General features: G+C 37.1%; 1 protein-coding gene across 1 annotated transcript; it reads left to right on the top strand.

Moving 5' to 3' along the window:
* Window positions 1-3,005: 3,005 nt before the first annotated feature.
* LOC107552150 (protein Dok-7-like) lies at window positions 3,006-23,227 on the top strand. The gene is made up of 10 exons (XM_016233983.1): window positions 3,006-3,102; window positions 3,228-3,273; window positions 4,777-5,007; window positions 10,232-10,351; window positions 13,440-13,547; window positions 15,319-16,130; window positions 17,920-17,977; window positions 19,665-19,745; window positions 19,857-20,003; window positions 23,021-23,227. Exons 1-10 carry the CDS (start codon window positions 3,049-3,051, stop codon window positions 23,158-23,160), a joined length of 1,797 nt encoding a protein of 598 aa, XP_016089469.1. The 5' UTR covers window positions 3,006-3,048; the 3' UTR covers window positions 23,161-23,227.
* Window positions 23,228-23,326: the final 99 nt, after the last annotated feature.

Raw genomic sequence — 23,326 nt, 5'->3', positions numbered from 1 at the left:
AGATGTGTGCAGCGCATTTTATGGAGGACTGTTTCCTGATCCTGTAGACTACAATGCCAGCTGTTCTGACTCACAGACTGTAAGTACATTTCATTTAAAGGATTTGCAACTGATAATTCAAACGTGAGTTTTGAGCAGTGTAGAGTAGCGTTTGTAGTTTGTCATTTCTCCGATCACAAATGCAGACATGGTTTTATGTTTACGTGGCGCGATGCAACGCAACGTATAAAAAGACAGTATAAGTCATTATAATCCGTAATTATGTCCCCACTGGATGCAACATGCTTCGTTTATAATGGGTTTTCATGTTTTTTATTTCGTCGCTCAGGCCGGGACACGGCATCAACAGTATGGTGAGGGCCGTAACATTTCCGTCACACGCTTGAGGTATTCGGCCAATCACAACGCACTGGATAGCTGGCCAATCAGAGCACACCTCGCTTTTCAGACCGATGAGCAACATCATATGGCCCCTTTAATTACTACAAACTCATTTATACATTTTTGTTCAATCTGCTTGCACCTCACTGATGGTTAGGTTTAAGGGTGGACCAGCTTACGCTTTCTTCTAAAAAATCATTTCCGTATGAATCACATTGTACGTATTCATATGAAATCACCACCTTGTTAAATAGTTACACTTTCCCATGAGATCTGCTTGGTAATTGAGTAACTTATTGCATTAACCAATGACGTTTTTGCTTATTGAACTGTTGCTGCTTCTCTCAGAGCAATAGATGGTATAGTGACATTCCCAAATGTCCTGTTTGCTTGAACAAATCAGTTGAGTGATTAATTCAATGACTCATTCAAGACAGCCTATACTTTACTACCATATAGAAATGGAAAACACTATGTGATTAAGTAGTGTATTCAATATTCAGTATTCATAGATAGTATTCAGAAAACAGTAGGTTTTTTGCCGCCGTCATGTTGTGAAGAGCTGTGTGTTTCGTTGTGAAAGCAAAACTACTTTGTACCAGGATGATCTACTACTTTCGGACATTTTACAACCCATGAGGCCATGGGAGAGAAGTTGTGTGACAGCGTAAATAAAAGACAATATGGTGAATGTAGTGTTTGGATTTCATTCATACTACACACATTCATACTATGAGCATTTTTAACAGTTGTGAAGTTATTAATTCAAAAGAATTACCCACTCAGAGAGTATTCAACTTTGGACATTTAATTTCCTGAATGAATCAGTGTGTTGCATTTGAACAAATTAGTTGTGTGAATGATCCAATGATTCCATAAAAACAAATACTTTTCTTTTGTTCAATGAATCAGTGTGTTTGAACGAACCAGTTGATGAATGATTCAATAATTCACTCATAACGAAAATAACTTGTAAACTGCAGAAAAATGGTTGCATAAGTAAATCCAACATTTACCTAGATTAATAAATGCTGTAAATTCTTGTTCATTATTACTTAACGATGCCTAATGCATTAATTAATATGAATGAACGGAACCTTATTGTAAAGTGTTACCCATACACAAAATGCATTTAGGAGTGTTGCACAATTTTATTCTATAGGGGTGTAAAACGCTTGGCATGCCAGCATTCCTACTGCTTCATGCTTCACAAAGAACAATAAAACACTTTCTCAACTGTCTTCTCAGCTTCTTACACTGGCTGTAGTCATTTTACAACCTTCACTCCCTCTACCAGCATCTGCTATTTGTCTTCTGGAGTGCATTCAAAATGCTTCAGCTTGACTTGTCTTTAACCTGGAATTCTCTCCTGTTATGCCTCTGTTGCCTGCCAATACGACGCCGTTTCTGACTTTTACACTACTGCCAATGGCCTGACGCCCACTACCAGCATAGCCATTACTGTCAAAACAGCTGATTTTTCAATACGAAGGCACAAAGGAGCATAGCTTTTAGAGTTATCTTCTCCTCCATCCACATTCACCTTTCATAAATCCAAAAATATTTAAATCTAGTGAGGTCTGAAACTCACAGACCCCTGGACATGCTTCTATTTTGCATTTTTCTAGTTTAACACTACTCTTTTCAATCAAGTTCGAATGTGAAAAACCTCTTGATCCACGTTATCCAGCATAATGAAAATGCTCCAAAGAGTATCTTGTGCTTCAGTGGAAGCAGGAACATTGGACGTTTTGTACAAATATGCACTAATATAGTCGTTGTCACAAATTTGCTTATTTGATGCTGCAGCTTTTAGCTGCCTGTTTCGGTAATATCCATTTGCATGATACATGCACTTTGTGATCACTTTAGAAAGAAAGCTTCTCTTATGGACATACATAATATAAATGTAATTTCATGAATATTGTGTTTTGCTATCAGGTTATTTCACGTAAATGTATTTGAAATGACACAGGCATAAGGAAAGCCTCTACAGTCACGTTATTTGCGGGGATATTATATTGCTGTAGACAAAAATGCTCTCTACAGGAACCTGAATGGAATCAGACATCAGGGACTTGCACTGATTCCTCCAGTAAGGAAAACTGGCGTTGTGCCTTCAGGCTATAGACACTTAATTGAGATTCCCATCTCACTTGTGTTAAGTGGTAACTGTATGGCACGGCCATTTGTAAATTCTATGGATCTGGCTTCCGGTCTCATCTGCGTCCAGCTAACAGTTAGTTTCATTTATGTGGTTAAACAGTTTTATCATATACATTATAGATACTATAGTGTATTATATTATTATAATAATTACTATAATTATTTGCTATTATTTTAGCAGTTCACATAATGCCATGTTTGTTTAATTTTCTCTCAAAGCACATACTTGACTGTCTGAACCTTGCAGGAATGCTTGCATCACTTGTCCAGTAAATTAAATTGGCCCCATTTAACTTGCCACCTTGACCCACTGAACAACTGTAAAAACCTTTGCCTTGCAGAGCAGGTCTGTGTTAAGAGGGTGGGCCAATGCATGTGTGAGTTATGTGGGTGAGAGAGTTTGTGCGTGTTGCAGCAGTGCACACAGCTCTGGAGGTTATTTTGAAAGTGACCCCCTCACTGCCGCGGACCGCTCACAGCTGTCGGGAACCATGACACAAGATGACGGATACGGTTGTCGTAGAGGGACAAGTCAGACTTCGAGAGGGGAAAAAGGTGGTTAAAAGCAACGCAAACTACTTTTACTCTATCTTCCAATGTTATTCAAAAAGTTATATTTTTGTTTGTTTGCATATACGAATAGTATTTTTGTTTGTTGTTTTGTTTCCCTGCGATTATAGTGGAAAAACAGATGGGTGCTTCTTCGGAAACCTTCGCCGGTTGCAGGTAAATACGCAGAAAACTTTTTTACGCTGCTGTTTAAGTGTTGAGATGATACAATATTAATCAAAATGGCTGTTTTTGTTCCATAAACGTACTTTCTACGTAGCAAATACCTGACATATCGCTGTCACGCTTGTTTTCCCCCGTGACGGTATGTGAGGTATGGTCGTTATGGTCGGTACAATGTAAACTTCAAAAGTATAGTACAAAAAGTTTTTGTGTTTATATCCGAGACCGTGGCTAGTTGTCACAAGAGCTATCACTGACGTTTTCCAGTTAAACACATGTGTAGACAAATCTATAGTTTTGTATGTTGGTTTCAAACTTTTAGCGAATTCTGTCCTTTAAGCTAAAATCCAACAAACCAATACCATCATATTTTTGCCATAGCTTATGTTGACCCATGCATTTTAACATTTATTAATGCCATTTGTATAGGGAACGCAGTAACTCCATATAAGCAGCACAATAAAAACACCTTACTTTTTCCATTTTTGTTCTTTCATTCATTATTTTGTTTTTCATAATTGCATTACTTATTATACTTGCTTTCAATTTAGTGTATTGTAGTGACAGGTTTTGCTGTTAGAATGGATCCAACGTGTAGTTCAATAAACTTTTTCCTGGGTAATAATAGAAATGTTCAAAAGTATTTTGGTAAATAGAACTTAAAGGTATGCATCTATACATTTTGAAAATAAACTTCCCTTGAGAAATATTCACAGTCTGGAGATAAAAGCATGACAACTATCTTTGGCCTCCTCTATGATATGCATCAGCATTCACAGTGCAAGTCATACACTTACATAACTTCTTTAGGTGAATTTGGCTAGCGGATAGGTCATTTTTGGATCCCTGTCGCCTGAAGCTGTCATTGTTTATTAGGTTAGTCTCCAGTTGCTTTCATGGATCACTGTCTTTTGATGTGTGTGATGACAGCTGCTTGACTCCTCGCATACTGTTTTAGAAGTCTGGTGATGTAGAGGTTTATTCTCTCATACAGAAGTGTAAAAACAAAACATCACCACATTTTCAAAACAACCAAAAAGTGGAGGCGTTTTAGAGACAATAGCTTGATGCTGTCACACATGCAACACTAGTTTATGGAAAGATACAGTTTATATTTCATGGCTCGTTAATTGCGTCTGATGTATATGTTATTTTGTCAATTGTAATTCCTGATGATTATGCAAATTATGACATCAACTGCTGCAATTGTAGTACAAACACAGTATTGAAATTAAAAGAAAAAGTACACTTTTTATTGCCTTAAAGAATAATTATTTTATTTGACATGAATGGTACCATGGTACATTCATGGTATTAGATGGTACTTACACCATGGCACTGAATGATTTTGTGTACAGTGATATTTATATGGAACTCCAAAGATGATACTGCCACATTAAACATCCAAAAATCATGGTATTGCCACTGTAATTTTTGGTAGTTTTTGTTACTCTGAGATGCATTTCTGATGAATCTGTAATCTTGACTCTGTCTCAGACTGCCTGACCTTGCTGGTGTATAAGGAGCGTGGAGAGAAGAGTAAAGGACAGCGGGAGAGGAATCAGGCCACGCTGAGGGATATCTGTGGACTGGAGGCACTTCAGGGGTTTGATGGAATGAATTACGTGCTCAGTCTGCTCTGCCTGAGCCAGTCTGTCATGCTGGGCTTCGACAACAAAGTGTCTCTTCTGGCCTGGGATGCCCGTATCCGCTACAGCCTTGGAGAGGGTGAGAGAAGAGCGTGTGTGTGTGAACACTGATCAGATGAAAATGACCATTAGTTAAAATTCTGTCATTATTTACTCATCCTTATATCGTTCCAAACCTGCATGCTGTTATTTTTTTTGTGGATCACACAATTACTTTTTTTATTTAATTTTTTTTAATCATATCATAGCCATCCAATGGCAACGCTCATAGTGACTGAGGGTTGTCAAGCCCCAAAGGACAAAAATAACACCAAAACACGCGCACACATACGCACACATACACACACGCACACAAATACATATATCAGACAATTTTAGTGCATTAATATGAACGGTAATTTTTAATTCTTAAGTATTAAAGGGGTCATATGATGCGATTACAAGTTTTCCTTTCTCTTTGGAGTGTTACAAGCTGATTGTGCATAGATAAGATCCCTGAAGTTGCAAAGACTAAAGTCTCAAAACCGAAGAGATATTCTTTATCAAAGTTAAGACTCTGCCACGCCCCCCTAAAATGGCTCGTTCTAACACGGCCCCACATATCTACCTCACTATGTGGAAATATTTGCATAATGCTGCCCAAATGTTCACGCAAAGAAAGAAGGCGTGGTTTCAGTAACCACAGTTAGTGTTGAAGCAGCATGTCAGGGAGACGCTGTGTGTTTCTAGGCGAAAGCAAAAGCACTTTATTTGGCCTTCCGAAAGTAGATGCATTTAGGAATCTTTAAGATTATTTACAACAGAACAGCAATGCATTTAATGTTTTTTCTCCACACCATGCACGCGGATTGGTTGAACCAACCTGAAATATGCCCATTTTTGCAAAATTGAAGTACTAATAGCTGGTCGACTGTTACATAACTAGTCCTATATCCGGGTCCGAATCCCTTCGAGTGGTGGATGACTTCCTCCACAACCCCATGACTTCAGCAGTCAGAGGCCGCCGCAGGCGCCAGTGCACACACTACAGCCATTCACACTGCCCAAACACGCCGCACGGCATGCTGGGAAGGGCTAGCAGCGAGTGAGAGAGCCACTGTCTTCATGTTTACTCACCGAAGGCAGCAGTCATGGCTTTAGCTTGGTTATTTAAGGTAGTTTTCCTCCGAGGCATGGCTTATGATGGAGGAAAAGGTGAGTGTGTCGTGGACGCGTCGCTCTGAAAGACGTTACAGACGCCTCTGTTTGCTTTGTGGCAACATGAACACTCCAGCTCTTCACATTTATCTTAATTATCACGTTGCCAACGGCAAATAGAGAGAAATTCTGTGATATTAATGGTGTAAATGAAATAAACAGACTATTTTGGGCTTTCATTAACATTTTTGCACTTTCGTGAAGACTTGCCAGAGCTTGTTAGTCATAGATATGAGATTTATTTAGCTTATGCAGATTGGTATCGTTCAGGTTAATCTGGTCAAACACACCTGTCTTGACCTCTGCGCGCACACACACACACACACACACACACACACACAGGCGTGTGTCTGGTTATAGTTCTGCCACCTGGATGCGGTGAGTTGATGATTAGTGTCATATGTCTTCCGTCAGACGCAAGCTCCATTTACTTCACTACGCCTCATTTGCTGCCACAACTGAGCTCAAAACTGGCTCCAAACCCGTTAAAATCAGCCGAGGGTTTGAGTTGAAAGCTCACGGGCTTTTTAAGCAACACTTAAAAAAGCTTTAAAATCAAGCAAGGGTTTGAGCAAAAGAGCTCTGGGACTTTTTAAGCAGCATTCAGAAGTTATGATTTTACTGTCAGATGCTATAAATGTGCTGTGCAGTCTCGTCCAAATCAGCCCCCCCCCCCCCCCCCCCCCCCCTCTAATTTTCTCGCTCCCCACTCCCCTCCCTCTCTCATTTTCTCGCTCCCCCATACTTACAGAATCAGTACACATTACTTTTGTGCACCCACACACAGATTGTGGTAATGTGTGATGTGCTTCAGTATAAGATGTTGCGTTAGCACCAGTGAAACCCACCAGCTGCCTCTCTGGCAAATCCATCTGCAGCTGTTCTGTAGCTTCAGCAGCTTTAATGCTCCATCTTATATGAAACTTCCATACAATGACAGCCATGTCACAACAGAAAAAGTGTGTTTTATTGCAGTTATAATCAGGGTAATTAATCTGTCACTTCTAATGGTATTCAGGGTGTTTGTTAGATGCTGTCTGAATGCGCTATGCAGGGAACTCTGGGCAGTTTTATGTGTTTAGATGGTGAGGCGGCATGTGAAAGGTCTCCTGCCAAGTGGAGGAACTTGAGGGGGCAGGGGTGCTCAAATTAGACACCAGACTCCAAACGTACCTCTCATTGCTGTAGTAGTACATTTAGTGCAACATAAGTCACATGTAGTTTTGCACAAAATCTACACCTGCAGAAATTCACAAAAAGCTGTAAATCACAAAAATAACTCAATCATTTAGAAAAGTTACACTTTCAAAATCATTTAGATAATTTTAGAAGGTTCCACGTTCCATGCACGTTTGTACTAATTTCTATTATTTCATTATTAATATTGAAATTAAATAATGTTAATATATATATATATATATATACGTTTTTTAATTTTTTTAAATATGTTAAATGTAATATTAAAATAATGTTACATATAATGTTATATAAAGAAAATCTAACAATATTTAAATATTATATTAAAAAAAATGTAAAAATAAAAAAACAATAAATATTTATTTTAAATATTATTAATTAATTCACATAAATCAAGATGTAAAAATAATTTTTTAATTTTTTAATTTGATGTTTGCAGATACCATACCAATTAGCCTCTGTGTAATTAAAATTTTAAAAATGTTCCTTCAAAACCAGTGCAGAAAATGCGAAGCAAAAGATCTGCAGATTAAATCCACTACTACACTGCAAAAAATGCTTTTCTTACTTCGATTTTTTGTCTTGTTTTCAGCCAAAATATCTAAAAATTCTATTTTTTAGACAAGTAAAAATTATTGTCTTGTTTTCAGCCAAAATATCTAAAAATTCTATTTTTTAGACAAGTAAAAATTATTGTCTTGTTTTCAGGAAAAACTATTCAATATTAAGTGTTTTTTTGTTGTTGCTTAGAACAAGCAAAATAATCTGCCAATGGGGTAAGCAAAATAATCTTATTTCAAACAGAAAAAAATGTGATTTTGCATACCCCATTGGCAGATTATTTCGCTTGTTTCAAGCAAAAACTCACTTAATTTTGACATGTTTTTTCTGAAAACAAGACAATAATTTTTACTTGTCTAGAAAATTATTCTTGATTGAAACAAGACAAAAAATCTAATTAAGAAAAGCCTTTTTTTTTTGCAGTGTAACAGCTTATACATTCTGAAAATGTATGGAAATCCATAAAAACAGATATGAAAATGCATACTAAGACAGCCAAGTTCACATTTAGATACACACAGTGAAATAATGACTTTGTCTGGAGCATATATCTGTTAGCCAGTGCTTCACCTCATTCCAATTAGACAACCACACAGAGCCACACAGAGGTCATGTCCCTCCTACTGCCATTAGTGTAATTCAGCAGTTGGTTGCTCTGGGACAGAGTGAATTAAATGTAAAATATGGCCTTGTTGCTGTTTCTAGCACGATTCAATGTCACAGGTCACATGCGGTGACAAAACACATACTGGCAGTGCAATTAGTGAGCGTGTCAGCTGTCTCATTTGATTTCAGAGAGTGAATGTGTGTGAGTATGTTCACTGGCTTAGTTTGTCAACAGACTTGGACAGATTGTAGATCACTGGTTTCCCTGCTGTCAGGTAGGGCATTCGTGTAAACAATTTGGCTGGCATCAACAATAAAAAAACATGTCATGAGATCTAAAACAAGTTGAAACTGACAATGCGATTCTAATTACAAGCTTCTGAAAGTGTTTGAGCTTAACCTGATTAGAGTTGTTGTACGTGAACCATACATTAGTTATACAACTTTATATACTGCATAAAAAATTCTTAAAGTGTAGGTAATTAGAAAATACATGTCCAGACTGTAATACTGGCTTCTTTTATTGGACACTGCGTAATATATGGCTTACTTTAAAAAAAATATATATATGTGAAACAATGCATTATGCAGTGATAAATGTTTCAAACAGAAGTTGCATGAAGTTTTAAAACATCTGGCACATTAAAAAGTCAAGAAAATATAAAAACAAAGTTGATACTTAGAATTAATTTGTAATGCTGGAAATTAAAGGTGAACCGCTTTGCATTGTGGGACAGGATCTTTTGCAAGATTTTTTCTCGATTTTTAATGAATGGTGATGGTGAAAAACACTGTAGCTTAACTATAAAAAAAGCAGATGTAGGCCTTTTTATTCTCTTAAAATTTGGACATGGTAAATAACCACATACATGGCTCATGCCTGAAGTATTAATAGCCTGCCAGTGTGTTTATGAATTATGAAACCAAGAGCTAAGGGTGTTATGGTTATTTTTATAAAGGACTGTCACTTCTATACTGCCCACCGTCTCCACAGTGACTCTGAGGGATTTGACAGGACTATATTTACCTCCATGAAAGACTCTTTCCTCATCATGTCCTACAAAGAAAAACAGTCATAATCTGACTGTGGATGAATCATTAATGCATCTTGCAGCAAGTAAGGCATTTGTTACCCCACTCTTCCCATTGTACTTGAAGCCTCAAGGCTCTTTAATAGCTTATGTTTTTTTCAGTAACATTCAGCCATGCTTTTGCCAGCACTTGTTTTAGTTTGAAAGGCGTTGCAGGCTTTGTAGATGCTATTGATGTTTGTATGGAGCAGATTTTCTTTGTACACAATCCTCCTCTTATTTCATAAATAATAAATGATGCTCAATTAAAAGTGCAAAAATAAAGTTTAATTAATTTTTTCTTATCTCAAAGAGATAAAGAGTTCCACAGCAGATATAAACAAAAATGATCAGTCTTTAGAGATAAAACATTGCTTCAGACAATTACCCTTTACAATAAACTTTGAATGTCTGATGCATTTATGATTTTTCTTGGTTCCATTGTCTTGAATTAGTCTATATAATTCATTTATTCTGAATCAGTGAAATGTGAATGTTCTCATCTGCTCAGAGGAATAGCTTGATGTTCCCCATTTGTAATAATCGTGTGGTCATTACTGAAACTAATCTTCTATTCAGTGCTATGGACAATTAATATCAATCTGAATTCGGTGCATTATGTCTTTTGAATAAAACAGGCTCAAGCTATTTCTCTTCTCTCTGTCTCTATAGGGGCTGGTGTTTTCTTCCTTGCATGTGCAGAAGGAGAACAGATCAGTTTTTTGTTCGATTGCATCGTTCGTGGCATATCGCCAAGCAGGGGGCCGTTTGGACTGCATCCAGTCCTGCCAGGTGAGTTCATATTTGTGGAGGTGTGTGATGTAAGATCTCAGTTCAAAGATTTCAAAGTTGCCATGTCCTCACTGTTGGCCTCATTAGCTTGATGTGCGTGAGCTGTCAGCTGTATGCACATATCTGTGTCTAAGCTCTATGTATGATTGATATGTGGTGTCAAGTTTCCCTCTCTCTCGTTATCTCTCCCAGAACACTCATGTTCTGCTCAGATTGTCTACTGGTTCAGTGTTTGGAGTCCCAGAGACTCCTATTATGTATATGAAATAATAATACTATTTTTTTAATTAGCCTTTTATTTTCCTTTCATTTTAATTTAGAGACTTTTTTTGATCTAATTAAAACCCAGTATATCATATATTATATTTTTGAATATCTGCCAAGCAGTAGGCATGCACTTCTCAGAAATGTGAAATTAAAATAAACAATAAAAAATTAACTGATTCAGAATTTTATTATGTAAAAAAGCATTGCATTATTTAATGTTTTTAAATTGGATTCCCTGAGATCTCCAACATACTGTAATGTAAAATTTTTAATGTGACAAGGCATTTGAAACATGTTATCAAATTGAAAATTTGTTCATAATCAGCTCTCATATTTAAAAGTCAATTTGATGTTAAATATGTTTTTGAGTTGTTAAAATATTCCTGAGTCTCTGAGACCCCAAACAGAACATGAGGTAATAAATTATTCCGAAACTGTATAATGAATTTATGTCCCTAGTTTCAGATTTCATAATGAATTATGACGTGTAGTACACTTACTCAAAAAACTTTAAAAAAACCTTGTATAACACTTTGAACAAACATAGCAATTGCACATTGTCCTATTATTTTCATTAGGCAAATTCTGTGACTGTGTCACAGTTATCGGTAGTTATCGAATATTTTTATTACTGAAAAGGCACTGGCAGATTTTTACATGTAGCTGTAGCAGGATGCCATAGTAAATGATGTTCATTAAGTTTAATGAACTTCAACGAGTCTTACTTTGTAATGGCAGGCACTTTTTGAATCTAGGCACTCAATGGCGCCATCTTGACCGAGGATAATAATATCTGTGTGGTGCTTATCTTTTTAATGGAACCTCACATGACTTCTCGAATACTGAATTATTGTCCTGAAAATCAATGTAAGATTCACATTTAGTTTATTGATCGATTCTAGATATATTTACCACGTAAGCATAATAGTATCTTAAACCTTAATGAGTTTGACATATCATTTTATAGATCAACCCGTCACACTGAAAAACAGAGAATCATTTAATTGAGCTGCTTTTTTCACTATTACTTAGTGATATTGAGCTAAAATGATAGTCTAGCAGAAAGGTTGTGTGCTGCCATGATTTCTGTGAAGAGAAACCTGTGGAGAGCTGACACACGGTCAGTAACATGTACGAAGGATATGGATATGAAGTGGCTTAAAGCTTTTCTGTGGTTCATTGCTAAAATTAGCACAGCCGTAGTTAAAATGGCTTTCTACATAGTCAGAGAGCGTGTAGGATAGTTCTACAAAGATTGATCCGCGAAGCTTCAATATTATGCCCAGGCTGCTCCAGGACTGTTCCTTGTAATAAATGTACTGTGTTGCTTTGGAAAAAAGTGCGTGCTAAAGGACTACTCATTTACATAGACCCATTTACAGAGGTGATCTATACTGGGTGGACTTGTGTTTTGACAGGTGTTGTTTTTTCCCCCTTCATTACATTGATGTTGTGTACCACAGCCTTAAAAATATGATTATTCAAAATTGGTAAAGATCTTTCTGTATTTCTCTGTGGACCAACAACGAAGACAACACAATCATTTTCAGCACAGTTTTGATGATGGTGATGATAATAGCTTGCTTTGTAATCATTTTCCTCAATGATTGCTGTAGGAAAGTATAAATATATAAATCAAAAGCCTTAAAGTTTGTTTACTTCTATGTTTATGACAACACATTCTATGAATTCTCAGATGAATGTAATGCCACATTACATTAAGTTCTCATCTGTCGTCCATCATACTGAGATGCCAGAGCAGTTGTTCTGGCTGTCATTAAGTGTCATTAATTAAGTGCACTTGATGTATTTTAACATTTGACATTCAATGAAGGTTGTGCAAGAGTTTGCCAGTAATAAATAAGGTGTACAGGTTATTGATAGCCAAGTTACTCTTCTGTTTCAGCTTCTCACTTTATTCTGTATTCTGCGGAGGAATTTCACAGAGCAGATAAATTGTACAATGACAAACCTCTTTAAATATGCAAAAAGCAAATGCTGTTTTAGCTTTTTATCTTCACATTCTCAGTACTGTTCTTCAGCTGCACATGCACAAAAATGAGCAGCTCATTCAATCTGTATAATAAGTATTTTAACACAAATATATTCTGCAGTTGTTTAAAGAACTGCTGTATAGAAGCAACTTGCAATTTAGTTTTTGCTTGCATGTGAAATATAGATTTTTTTCAGTCTATTTGTTGCCCGTAGCATTGCTTGAATGCTTGTTACACTGTTAGACCAGCTTAAAATGGACTTTTTCATGCTAAAAAGATTCCAAAAAAAATCTACCACTAAACTGTGCAAAGTCTGTGAGTCTGTATGCCTCCATATCGACTTTTCTATGCTATATTCTACTGTTTCTTTGCTCTTGTTTTGTTCCAGTTGTGTCTTCTTCGAGTTCTCCCCTGACTGATTTATTGTCTCATTTAAGCACTTTGTGTTCAGTGTCCTGATTTATTCTATTGTGAGGGAGAATGATTACCAACCTTCTGCCATATTCAAAAGGAGGTCTCAAAGCATTCCGTGTGTGAGAGTGGATACATGTGTGTGAGTGCTTGTGTGAGAGATTATTGCTGTGAGGCTGTGTCTGAGATGTACCAGTAGAAATTGATAAATGTGGCCAGTGGCTCCAGTAATTCTGCCAGTAGAGACAGTGATACAACAGTGATGGATTATATATGACTTAATGCTCAGAGACAAATCAGTTTGTCTGGTGCATATTTGTGTGATCATAAGGATATATGCTGGCGCATGTGCGTATGAATGATGAATGTTTACTGTATTAGTTTAATTAAAATTTTATGAGATTCTGTACCTATAGACCCCAGTGCTAACCCATCATCTATAGAAGACAGGATTAGCCAGGAGGCTTGTGAGCTAGAGAAACGACTCAGTATGCTGTCCATTTGTAGTCACCACAGCAGTGCAGGTAATACAAGAAGCCATACATGAAATATACACACAGAGGAGGCTGTTTTATTCAAATAAAAGGTTTTTGTAAATAACCTTTCATCCATAAATTAATGCCTGTCATAATTTACTCATCTTCATGCTATTCTAGTTTTAGTGGATCACAAAATAGTAATTTTTGAAGAATCTTTACACAGCAACAGTACATAATGTCTGTCAAGCTCCAAAAGGACCATAAAAGCAACATAAAAGGATCATAAAAGCCACTCAAATGCTTTGTGTGGAAAAAAGACGGAAATTGAAGTCGTTATTCGCTATTATCGCTATATGTCAAAGGGCAAGGGTTTTGTTAGGGAGAATGTAGTCAAACTAAAGTCAGAAACTTCATCCTGAAGAGATTTATTTAATGACTGGCTGACTTTATACTACTGCTTATTTGGAATCTGTTTACCAGATAAGTAAATAAGCATAGAATAAATATCGCATTATTTTATGTCACACTTTATTTTAAGGTCCAATTCTCGCCATTAGCAGCTAATTTGCTGCTTATTAATAGTTAGAAAGGTAGTTGTTAAGTTTAAGTATTGGGTAGGATTAGGGAAGAAGAATATGGTCATGCAGAATATGTGCTTTGTAAGTACTAATAAACAGCAAATATTTTAATAAAAGGCATGCTAATAAGCAACTAGTTAATACTGAGAATTGGTCCCTAAACTAAAGTGTTACCTTATTTTATCATATAAAAAAGAAAGGGAGCACAAAGTGATAAAAAAAAACATGAAACCAGCCATGTTGGTTGTCAGGCCCAACATATTGTTCATTCAAAAATACTTGACCTCAGAATGCAGCCAATCAGAATAAAGTTTTCCAGAAAAATAAGTAGTGATATATGTAAAGTTCAGTCTGTCTCGCAGATCATATGGCTTTAAAGAGTTAGTTCACCCAAAAATGAAAATTCTGTCATTAATTACTCACCGTCATGTCGTTCCAAACCCGTAAGACCTTCGTTCATCTTCGGAACACAAATTAAGATATTTTTGATGAATTCTGAGAGCTCTCTGACCCTCCCATAGACAGCAATGTAATTACCACGATCAAGGTCCAGAAATGTAGCAAGGAGATCGGTAAAATAATTAATGTGACATCAGGGGTTCAACCATAATTTTACGAAGCTACGAGAATACTTATTGTACGCAGAGAAAACTAAAATAATGACTTTATTCAACAATTTGTCTCCTCCAGTGGAGAGTATCCACTGAATGTAAACAGCGAATGCTGTTCTGTGTCAGCTGCGTCACGCTGATACGTTTTCTATGTTGTTTACATTTTAATTTGATTAAAATTACGGTTGAACCCCTGATGTCACATGGATTATTTTATTATCTCCTTGCTACGTTTCTGGACCTTGATTGTGGTAATTACATTGCTGTCTATGAGAGGGTCAGAGAGCTCTCAGAATTCATCAAAAATATCTTAATTTGTGTTCCAAAGATGAACGGAGGTCTTACGGGTTTGGAAGAACATGAGGGTGAGTAATTAATGACAGAATTTTCATTTTTGGGTGAACTATCCCTTTAAAAGACAGACATTATAAAATTCAGCACAAAGACTCTTCAAAAGTTCTCCTTTGTGTTCCACCCAAAAAAATCACCAAACATCATTATATAACTCAAATCGTTATTGTTTTTTTGTGTCACTACCTTATTGAAATTCATGTACAATGTTAACAAGAAGCCAGTTTCCAGGCAATCATTTGTTAATCCAATCCTCTCTTTGTCATGATTGGTCAGCCTCCACCTTCAGTTATGGCGCCTCCTTGGCAGGAGATGATCGGAGCATCTCCAGCTCCTCCTCTGAGACCAGCCATTCTGATAACAGCCTGGGCAGCCGCCTGGCGATATGGCCTGAGCCAGTCAGACACCCCACTCCTGTCGAACCATCATCATCATCTTCCCTGTTAGCGTTTGCGGGATCTAAGAGTACAGCCTGTTCTGTCAGCACGTCCAGTGACGAGCGTCTATATGGAGCAATGATGGGAGGGCTCCGTCCCCCATCCAAGCCTCCTCACCCCAGAGGCCTTCAAGAGGCGGGACGCCAGAGCTCAACAGACAGCGGTATTGCCACCGGAAGCCACAATTCTTATTCTGGAAGCTTCTCCTCCTACACTGGTAGTATGGATATTGGGCATGGAGAGACTGATGAATTTGGATCCTTAACAAGCCTCCCTCAAAACCCCAGTTCAAACTCTATCTCCCTTATCAACACTCCAGTACGAACAATTCCTCTAATTCCTGAGCACAAACCGTGTGTGTGTCCACTCAGAGAGGCTGCTCAAATGTACCAGGTACCCACTCCACCTCTGCAGCATTATGACATCCCCCGCAGGCTCCTACAACATCAGGAGAAGTTTTTGACTGCTGCAAGCCAGGGACGGAGGCCTGAATGTGGAGCTCTGGGACCAGAGGGCGTCCCTGCAGATGCTACCCTCAAACAAACTGTCCCACAGAGATTCAATTGGGGTGGGGAAGGAGCAGCACCCCCCGAAGGTTCCACTACACTGCAATTACAGCCCACCATCTGTCCTGACTGTGGGGGAGAAAAGGTAACAAGATTTGTTTTCTTGTTGATTTTCTGCTCTTGGTGTCTTTTTGAGATTTGGATGGAACACCACACTAAAAGTACCTTTTAAGAGTTTCTGTGTTACTTATTAAGCTAAACCCCTACAGAATCAACTGCATGAAACAGACCGGCGTAGTCCAATTTCAGAAATAATGATTCATGTGAACAGATTCTTTTTACTAAATAAAAAAACATATAGCGCAACCAGTGTAGGCAAATGCCACAATGAATGACTCCAAGTCTGCTCTTATTTAGTTTTAACAAATATAAATCAGTGTAGTTTTGGTTCTGACAATCTAGTTACTGACTGGTTCTTAATATGACAACAGACACATTTTGTCAGTTTTTTTTATGTTTTTGAAAGATATGCCCACCAATGCTGCCGTGCTTATTTAATCACAAGTATAATACCGTTGTATTATAAGTAACATACCATATAATATAATAACATTGTGAAATTTTTATTGCAATTTAAAATAACTGTTTTCTATTTTAATATATTTTATAATGTAATTTATTTCTGTGTTGGAAAAGCTAACTTTTTTTTTTTTTTTACCAACCATTACTCCAGACTGTAGTGTCACATGATTCTTCAGAAATCATTCCAGTATGCTAATTTACTGCTCAATACAAATTTCTTATTATTATCAATGTTAAAAACAGTTGTGCTGCTTAGTGTTTTTGTGGATACTCTGATGCATTTTTCAGGATTCTTTAATGAATAGAAAGTTCTGAAAGACAGCATTTATTTGAAATAGAAGTCTTTTGTAACATTTATAATTGGAATTGGAACCAGAAAGGTTAAATTATTTACTGAAATGCTCCTAATGGTCTTTATAAATAACCTGTTAGCCTCCATATGCCTATGGAAACCTAGTGAACTTGGATGTAAAAAATTACACAGCAAACAATGCAAATCAGTGAAGCTTATTACTCCCAAACAAATAATGATTTGATTTGAATGCTTTGATTAAACCGGATAGCTGCTCAGCTATTCTATGAGTCTAAATGCATCTTTTGTCAAAGTATACGGACAAACTGTTCTCTAGATTTGGACTAAAACTTTACCAACAAAATCAGACTTCTGCAACAGATCAGGGCAGTGTTGATTGAGCATCAGTTTTTCGTTATGCACTCCTCTAATCACAGAATCCAGCGTTCCAGCACAAATCCAAAGACTGTTCCAGCTGTCTGTGTCTCTGGATCATGCTCAGCCATCACTTTGATGCATCAGTGGGGAGGCACAACCAGTTTGCAGAATGAATTTAAATGCATTTGTCATCTCGCCACACGCTCCAAGTTGATCTGAGAATGCAATAAAAAGCTATTAAAACAAGCTGCTTTGACCAAACATCCTAACGTTTTTCTGTTCAGGGCAATCAATATTTCACACTGAAAAACATTTCATTCTCAGCACTGTGGCTTAAAGCATTCAATACTTTTTTGTACAATAGTGGTACATTTTCAGTTGCTTATTGTGGCCAGAAGCACATCTTCAGGCTTGTACTAGGTGTTGGTGTAGTCAGTCAATGCTAGTTGTAAAATTGTATTTAAAGAAGTAACAACAGCAACAGCTAAAGCGGTAAGAAATATGGTCCGATAATATATTGCCACATTTTAGTTCAACAGTGATTTTGAAAAATGTTGCTGATGTACAACAGCAGAAGAAGCAGAAATAGCTGGTTTAGTCAATTAAAGAAAATAAATGCATCATTAAACAAGTCTGCTGCTGCTGGTTTGGGATTTCTGAATCACTTCTGTGTTTCTTGTAGGTGGAGGAGAGGAGCAGGTGTGAGATGAGAAGCAGTTCTGAGGAGCAGAAGTCTGACGGTGAGCATCATACAGTTTTAAAGGGCCTCATTTATAAAGTGTGCGTATGCTCAGATTTGATCTTAGAGTGTGTGTGTGCTTAAATCATATCCTCCTGTCTACCAGCAATGGAGTTTTAGGACATTATTTTTTAGCGATTTCTCTGAGACCTTACATGTCACAGTTTTGTCTAGATGTCATGTACAGAGCACACTCAGGGCTTATCAGATATACCAAAATATTGGATGTTTCACCATGACCGCTCCCTCTCCTTGGTCTTTAAAAATGAGCAACATTAATTTAGTGACCAAATTTAACACACTTTTGGAAATATGATAATATTTTGTAATAATCATTTAAATCTGATTAATTTTTGATTTGTTTGTCATAAATCAACATCTCAGAAAAATGTTATGAGGTTTCAAATCAAAATATGACTTTCTGTTATGAAACAGGACATTGATTTCATACATGTCTGGACACCAAGACTGGACTGTAATGCTGTAGAGGACACCAAGCACATTTTGGGGGAGACAACAAATTAATAGGGAAACAATTATATAACAATATTCCTATGAAATATTAGATATTATTCCCATTACTACACTTATTTTTTCATTCTATGTTGCCCCAAAAACACATTAATATGCAAATTAGATACAGTTTATAGATACATTGCATATAATGGGAAAACACATTTATGGCCATTTTACACACATTTTGCACAAATAATTTTTTTTCATATCCTTCATAACATTCTTTATATAAAGTTTGGTATAAATTTTTTTGAAAAAACTGATTTGTGATTAAAGCAAAAATCCCACTGTTTAATATGTTCATGTCTATTCATGTCTTTTTATTAAAAAAAACAAAAAAAACAGGACTTTTTAAATTCCTGCTGTCCTTTACAGAGGATGTCCTTTACACACTTTTTCTTGTCGGAGTTCTGCAGGTTTTTAGAAATGTAAGCTGTTCTTGCAGTTCGCTGTTCTAAATTAAAGGATTTGGACGATGACTGGTGATCTTTTATATGTTAATGGAATTAATTAGGAGTCGTTTACAAGGCAGAGAGCTGAAACCATTCAGTTGCGCCAAAGTCCCTTTAAGAGGGTATTCTATAATCTTTTGGTTGCGCCGCTCGCAAGTTGAAGATCATTTGCGATTCATAGCTGTCACATCTGAAAGAGAGGCGTACGTGCGTTTTCTGTGTGTACTGTACGTTCATTCTATGAATCACACGTACACATATTTGAGAGATGATCGAAAGATCAAATTTGGGATGGTTTCTGCGCAACATTTTATAAATGAGGCCTCTGTATTTGAAATGATAATGATGGTTAAGGCCTCTGAAGACTGTCCTTCAGTCAGGTAACGATACTTTTATGTTATTTCAACAGGAAATGCATCATGCCTTTCTCGTCCCTAAGTACATAAAGCTTTCAACCAGACCTCCACGTCTGTATCGACTGATAAAGTGATTCTAGCCTCAGCATCGACATGTTATAGCTAAACATAGTAACCATGAGGAGAAATTATGATGCTTTGTTGTCACTGTATATGTTATGTTTGTGTGTGCAATATGCCAAGTCAGATTGTTTTCTGCTGATTTACAATTTAATGATATCTGAGCATAAATGAAGCCCGGTGTGTTTTGATTCTAAGTGAATGGCTTACTTGTGATTCATTCTTGTTTTTTTGTCCTTCTCAGCTGATCCAAAAGGCAATTATGAGCAGATGGCATTTATGACTGATGCATCCAGGTGGCCACAGTTCAGAGCTGGAGAATATGGTAATTGAGATGCCCTTCTTATATAGTATATCGCCATCTGATCACTGCATTTCTTTCGCTCGGTTTCATTGGTAACTGTGCATGAATCGGGTTTGTGTTTTTGTCTTGCAGGAGAGGCAGGACTGACAGTTATCGACAAACTTCAAAGTGATTCTGTTAACTATGTGAATATCCCCATCAGTCCTACATCTAAACGCCAGCTGCACTATATGGAGTTAGATCTGCAGGACCGTCCAGAGTCAAGCCACACTGTCAGAGGTATACACTGTGTTCCACTCATATATAGGCTAGAGCCCTGCACGGGCCTCAAATATAGGCCCTAACCTGGCCCTGGCCCAAGACGCTCAGGCCCTAGCCCGAGTCCGACACAAGCCTGTCTTTTTTTCCCCCCTTCTCCCAAAACAGCTTATATTACTGTTTCAGCTATTAAAATAGTTCAGTTTTGTATGTAATGTCAAAGTGATTATATTTAGTTTACGACCAAGCGGCCAGCGGCAGACAGTGAGTTGATCATGTTTGATCAAGCCTTCTCAAATCATCAGGACTTGCCTAAAATAAAATCTATAGATATAAAACAATTCAAGCATATCACAATGTTAGTTTAAATGTTTAACCTACTGTATATAAATGTGCGCTATTAGACGCATATCTAATCGTTTGTGCGGAGAGCTAAAGCACACTTTACAGGACATGGAGGCGCCGTCGCGATCACTTGCATTGGAAACAACGTAAAATATGCCATCATTTTTGCTCATAAAGGTAAGAGTAATACATCACTCGGAACTGTAAATGGTATCCTTTTATTTGTGTGCACTCACAATATCAACAAAATGTTGTGCTTTTATAAAATAAAGGATAAATACAGGATGCGCTTTCTGCAATTTCGGCTAGGAGCGCTTTACAATGATGAACCGAAACTCAGCGAATACTTGCCTCACAGACTTGCTAAATATATCTATAGAACATTTTAAATTACTACTTTAAAACTAAATAATTCAAATCAAAAACAAAAACTCTTTTTACAGATTTGATAAAATCCGTAAAAATGCATTTCTCTAAAGGCGCGTCCAATGAGGAGATGGCGAGTCAGGATCGTCATCTTTATCTTTGCGACACGGACTCAAAAAACACTAATTTATTAATAAATAATTAAAATATCTCCTTACTATTTCCCCCCGACACATTCATGTTAATTACTTTTGCTGGGGCTTTGCGGCACGCTTTAGCCTATTGCGTGCGTTTTTTGCTGTCATGTGCAAGGATATGTTTGCAGATTCTGCACTGCACATGACCAATTGACTCACTGTTTGCCGTGGTAATCAAATCAAAACTCTTCCAAAATGCAGCTTTTCCTGAAGCATTGGGAACTTTTAGTAACTCCCCACGCTCCAACTTCTCCCTGATGCTCAGCATGGTCAACTGTCACCTGTATGCTAATGTGTGCGTATATGCGTTGCGTATTGCATAGGCTATGTATAATGCCTATTATATCAATAATCAATATAACAATATTTCATACAGTAGCCTATGTGTGCTCTGTGCGTATATGGGCACAATAAAAAGAGAGAAGCTGAACGAGCCCGAGTCCAACCCGAACCCGATCTGTAAAAAAAATAAATGGCCCAGCGTGGATTGGACTCAGCGTGTCGGGCCCCGTCAGGACCCGACGGGCTTGCAGGCCTCTAATATAGGCTACTACACATATTTGATCATGGCTGCAACCTGAAAAAGGTGACTTATGCGCACCAAAACTGCATTTATTTAAAGCTGCAGTCTGTATCTTTTTTTTGTTAAAAGTGATCCGAAATCAATATTTGAGCAAGTACATAATCAGCCAGTGTTTGAAACTATCGCCTTACTTTAGCCCGATTCACAACGGTTATCTTAATGTTTTCTAATTTGAGTTGTACGGGTAGGTTTTCGCGGGACATTCGAGCATGGCATTGCGTCATTACGTCACGTCTGTGAACATAAAGAAGTTGTCCCGGCTACTAGACTATCACATGTGAGGATCCTGCAGGTGGCCGATCGTTTATAGCCTTTCCTCACAGCAGCCAGAATAATTAAATGCATCATTTTGATGACGGATTGTAGTACAGAAAGGATTGTGTGTTTATGAAACACATGTGAATGAAATTAAATTATATTCCAGTTTTAAATGTGCTTCTGATTACTGATAGCCTGGGATGACAATTAGAGATTAGACTGTACAGAAATTTTTATCTACTCGCTTATACACACTATACTCATAGTCACGCAATGCTGATGTTGTTAACATTAACAATTTGAAAATAAAGTATAACAATAATAATAATTTGCACGGTTTGATGTGATGTGAGCTAATTTAGATTTAATCACCATTGGTAGCGCGATTTATTGTAATGCTTTTTTCTTCAGTTGGTCAGAACAAACGTGGCAGACGTGTTACTTGTTCAGATGACAATATACGGTGAAAATTCTTATTCGAGTCATATATTCCAAGACATAGGCTAGAATCTGTGAGTGCGAAGTACAGTAATATCCGGTGACTGACTGCCACATACTCCTCAAAACATTAGATTAATCCGTGCTGGAGCCGTGCCGGCGCACAACCTACGCAAGGAAGATAATTCCGCAAACAGCTGCAATTCCAGGTTTTCAAACAGAGATGGCGACAAAGAGGCTAAACTTACAGACTGCAGCTTTAATCAAAAATGCAGTAAAAACAGTGATATTGTAAAATATTATTACAATTAAAAGTAACTTTTCTTTTAATAAAATTTAAGATACTGTGTCATTTATTCCTGTGATGGCAAAGCTGAATTTTCAGCATCATTACTCCAGTCCTCAATGTAACAATGATCCTTCAGAAATCATTCTAATGCCGATTTGCTGCTCAAGTAATTATCAAAGTTAAAAACAGTTGTGCTGCTTAATGTTTTTTGTGAAAACTGATACCTTTTTTCCAAAGATTTTTAATGAATAAAAACAGCAATTATTTGAAATAGAATTTTTTTGCAACAATGTATAGCCTAAGTCTGTAATGTATGCATCCTTGTGAATACACTTAAATTAAATCAAATTTATTTCTGTGAATTAAAAAATCTTACTGCTCCCAAACGTTTGAACAGTATTTTAAACTATTAGTATCTACAGTTCTTTCTGTTTTGGGTTTGAAAACAAATGACCATCCAGCTGTGTTTAGATTATTCTAAAATATTAAAAGGGCATTGCACATAAAATAAATAAATAAAGTTGTTAAATACGTTGTTTTTTGTGTGTGTGTTTATGAACAGCGGCCGGCTCCAGCACTAAATACGCCCACATTGACATCACTGCGACTCAGACAGCACAGAGGGTGGGAGCCCAGCATGCACAGGGCCGAGAGGAGAGACTACAGGAACTAGAACAGAAGAGGAGAAGAACACTCACCTGAAAATATAATGAAGTGGAGTCAAAACGTCTGAGACTACATTGGAAATATAGATCCCCCCCCCTTTTAAACTGGGTTTGTGCATTTTAAAAATGTTAGATGAAAATGTTTATAATGGGTATATATTTAATATAACATTTTAAGATGGTGTCATATTTTAAATCACTTT

This window comes from Sinocyclocheilus grahami, unplaced genomic scaffold, assembly GCF_001515645.1.
Source record: "Sinocyclocheilus grahami isolate Dianchi unplaced genomic scaffold, SAMN03320097.WGS_v1.1 scaffold17.1, whole genome shotgun sequence".
Lineage (NCBI taxonomy): Eukaryota > Metazoa > Chordata > Actinopteri > Cypriniformes > Cyprinidae > Sinocyclocheilus > Sinocyclocheilus grahami.
This window is presented reverse-complemented; position numbering and strand designations above follow the sequence as displayed.

Bases quoted from the DNA above. Each gene is read 5' to 3' on its own strand.
- LOC107552150 (XM_016233983.1), top strand. From the start codon at position 3,049: ATGACGGATACGGTTGTCGTAGAGGGACAAGTCAGACTTCGAGAGGGG. The intron at 10,352-13,439 runs GTGAGTTCATAT...CTGTACCTATAG, and splicing joins ACTGCATCCAGTCCTGCCAG to ACCCCAGTGCTAACCCATCA. The intron at 13,548-15,318 runs GTAATACAAGAA...ATGATTGGTCAG, and splicing joins TAGTCACCACAGCAGTGCAG to CCTCCACCTTCAGTTATGGC.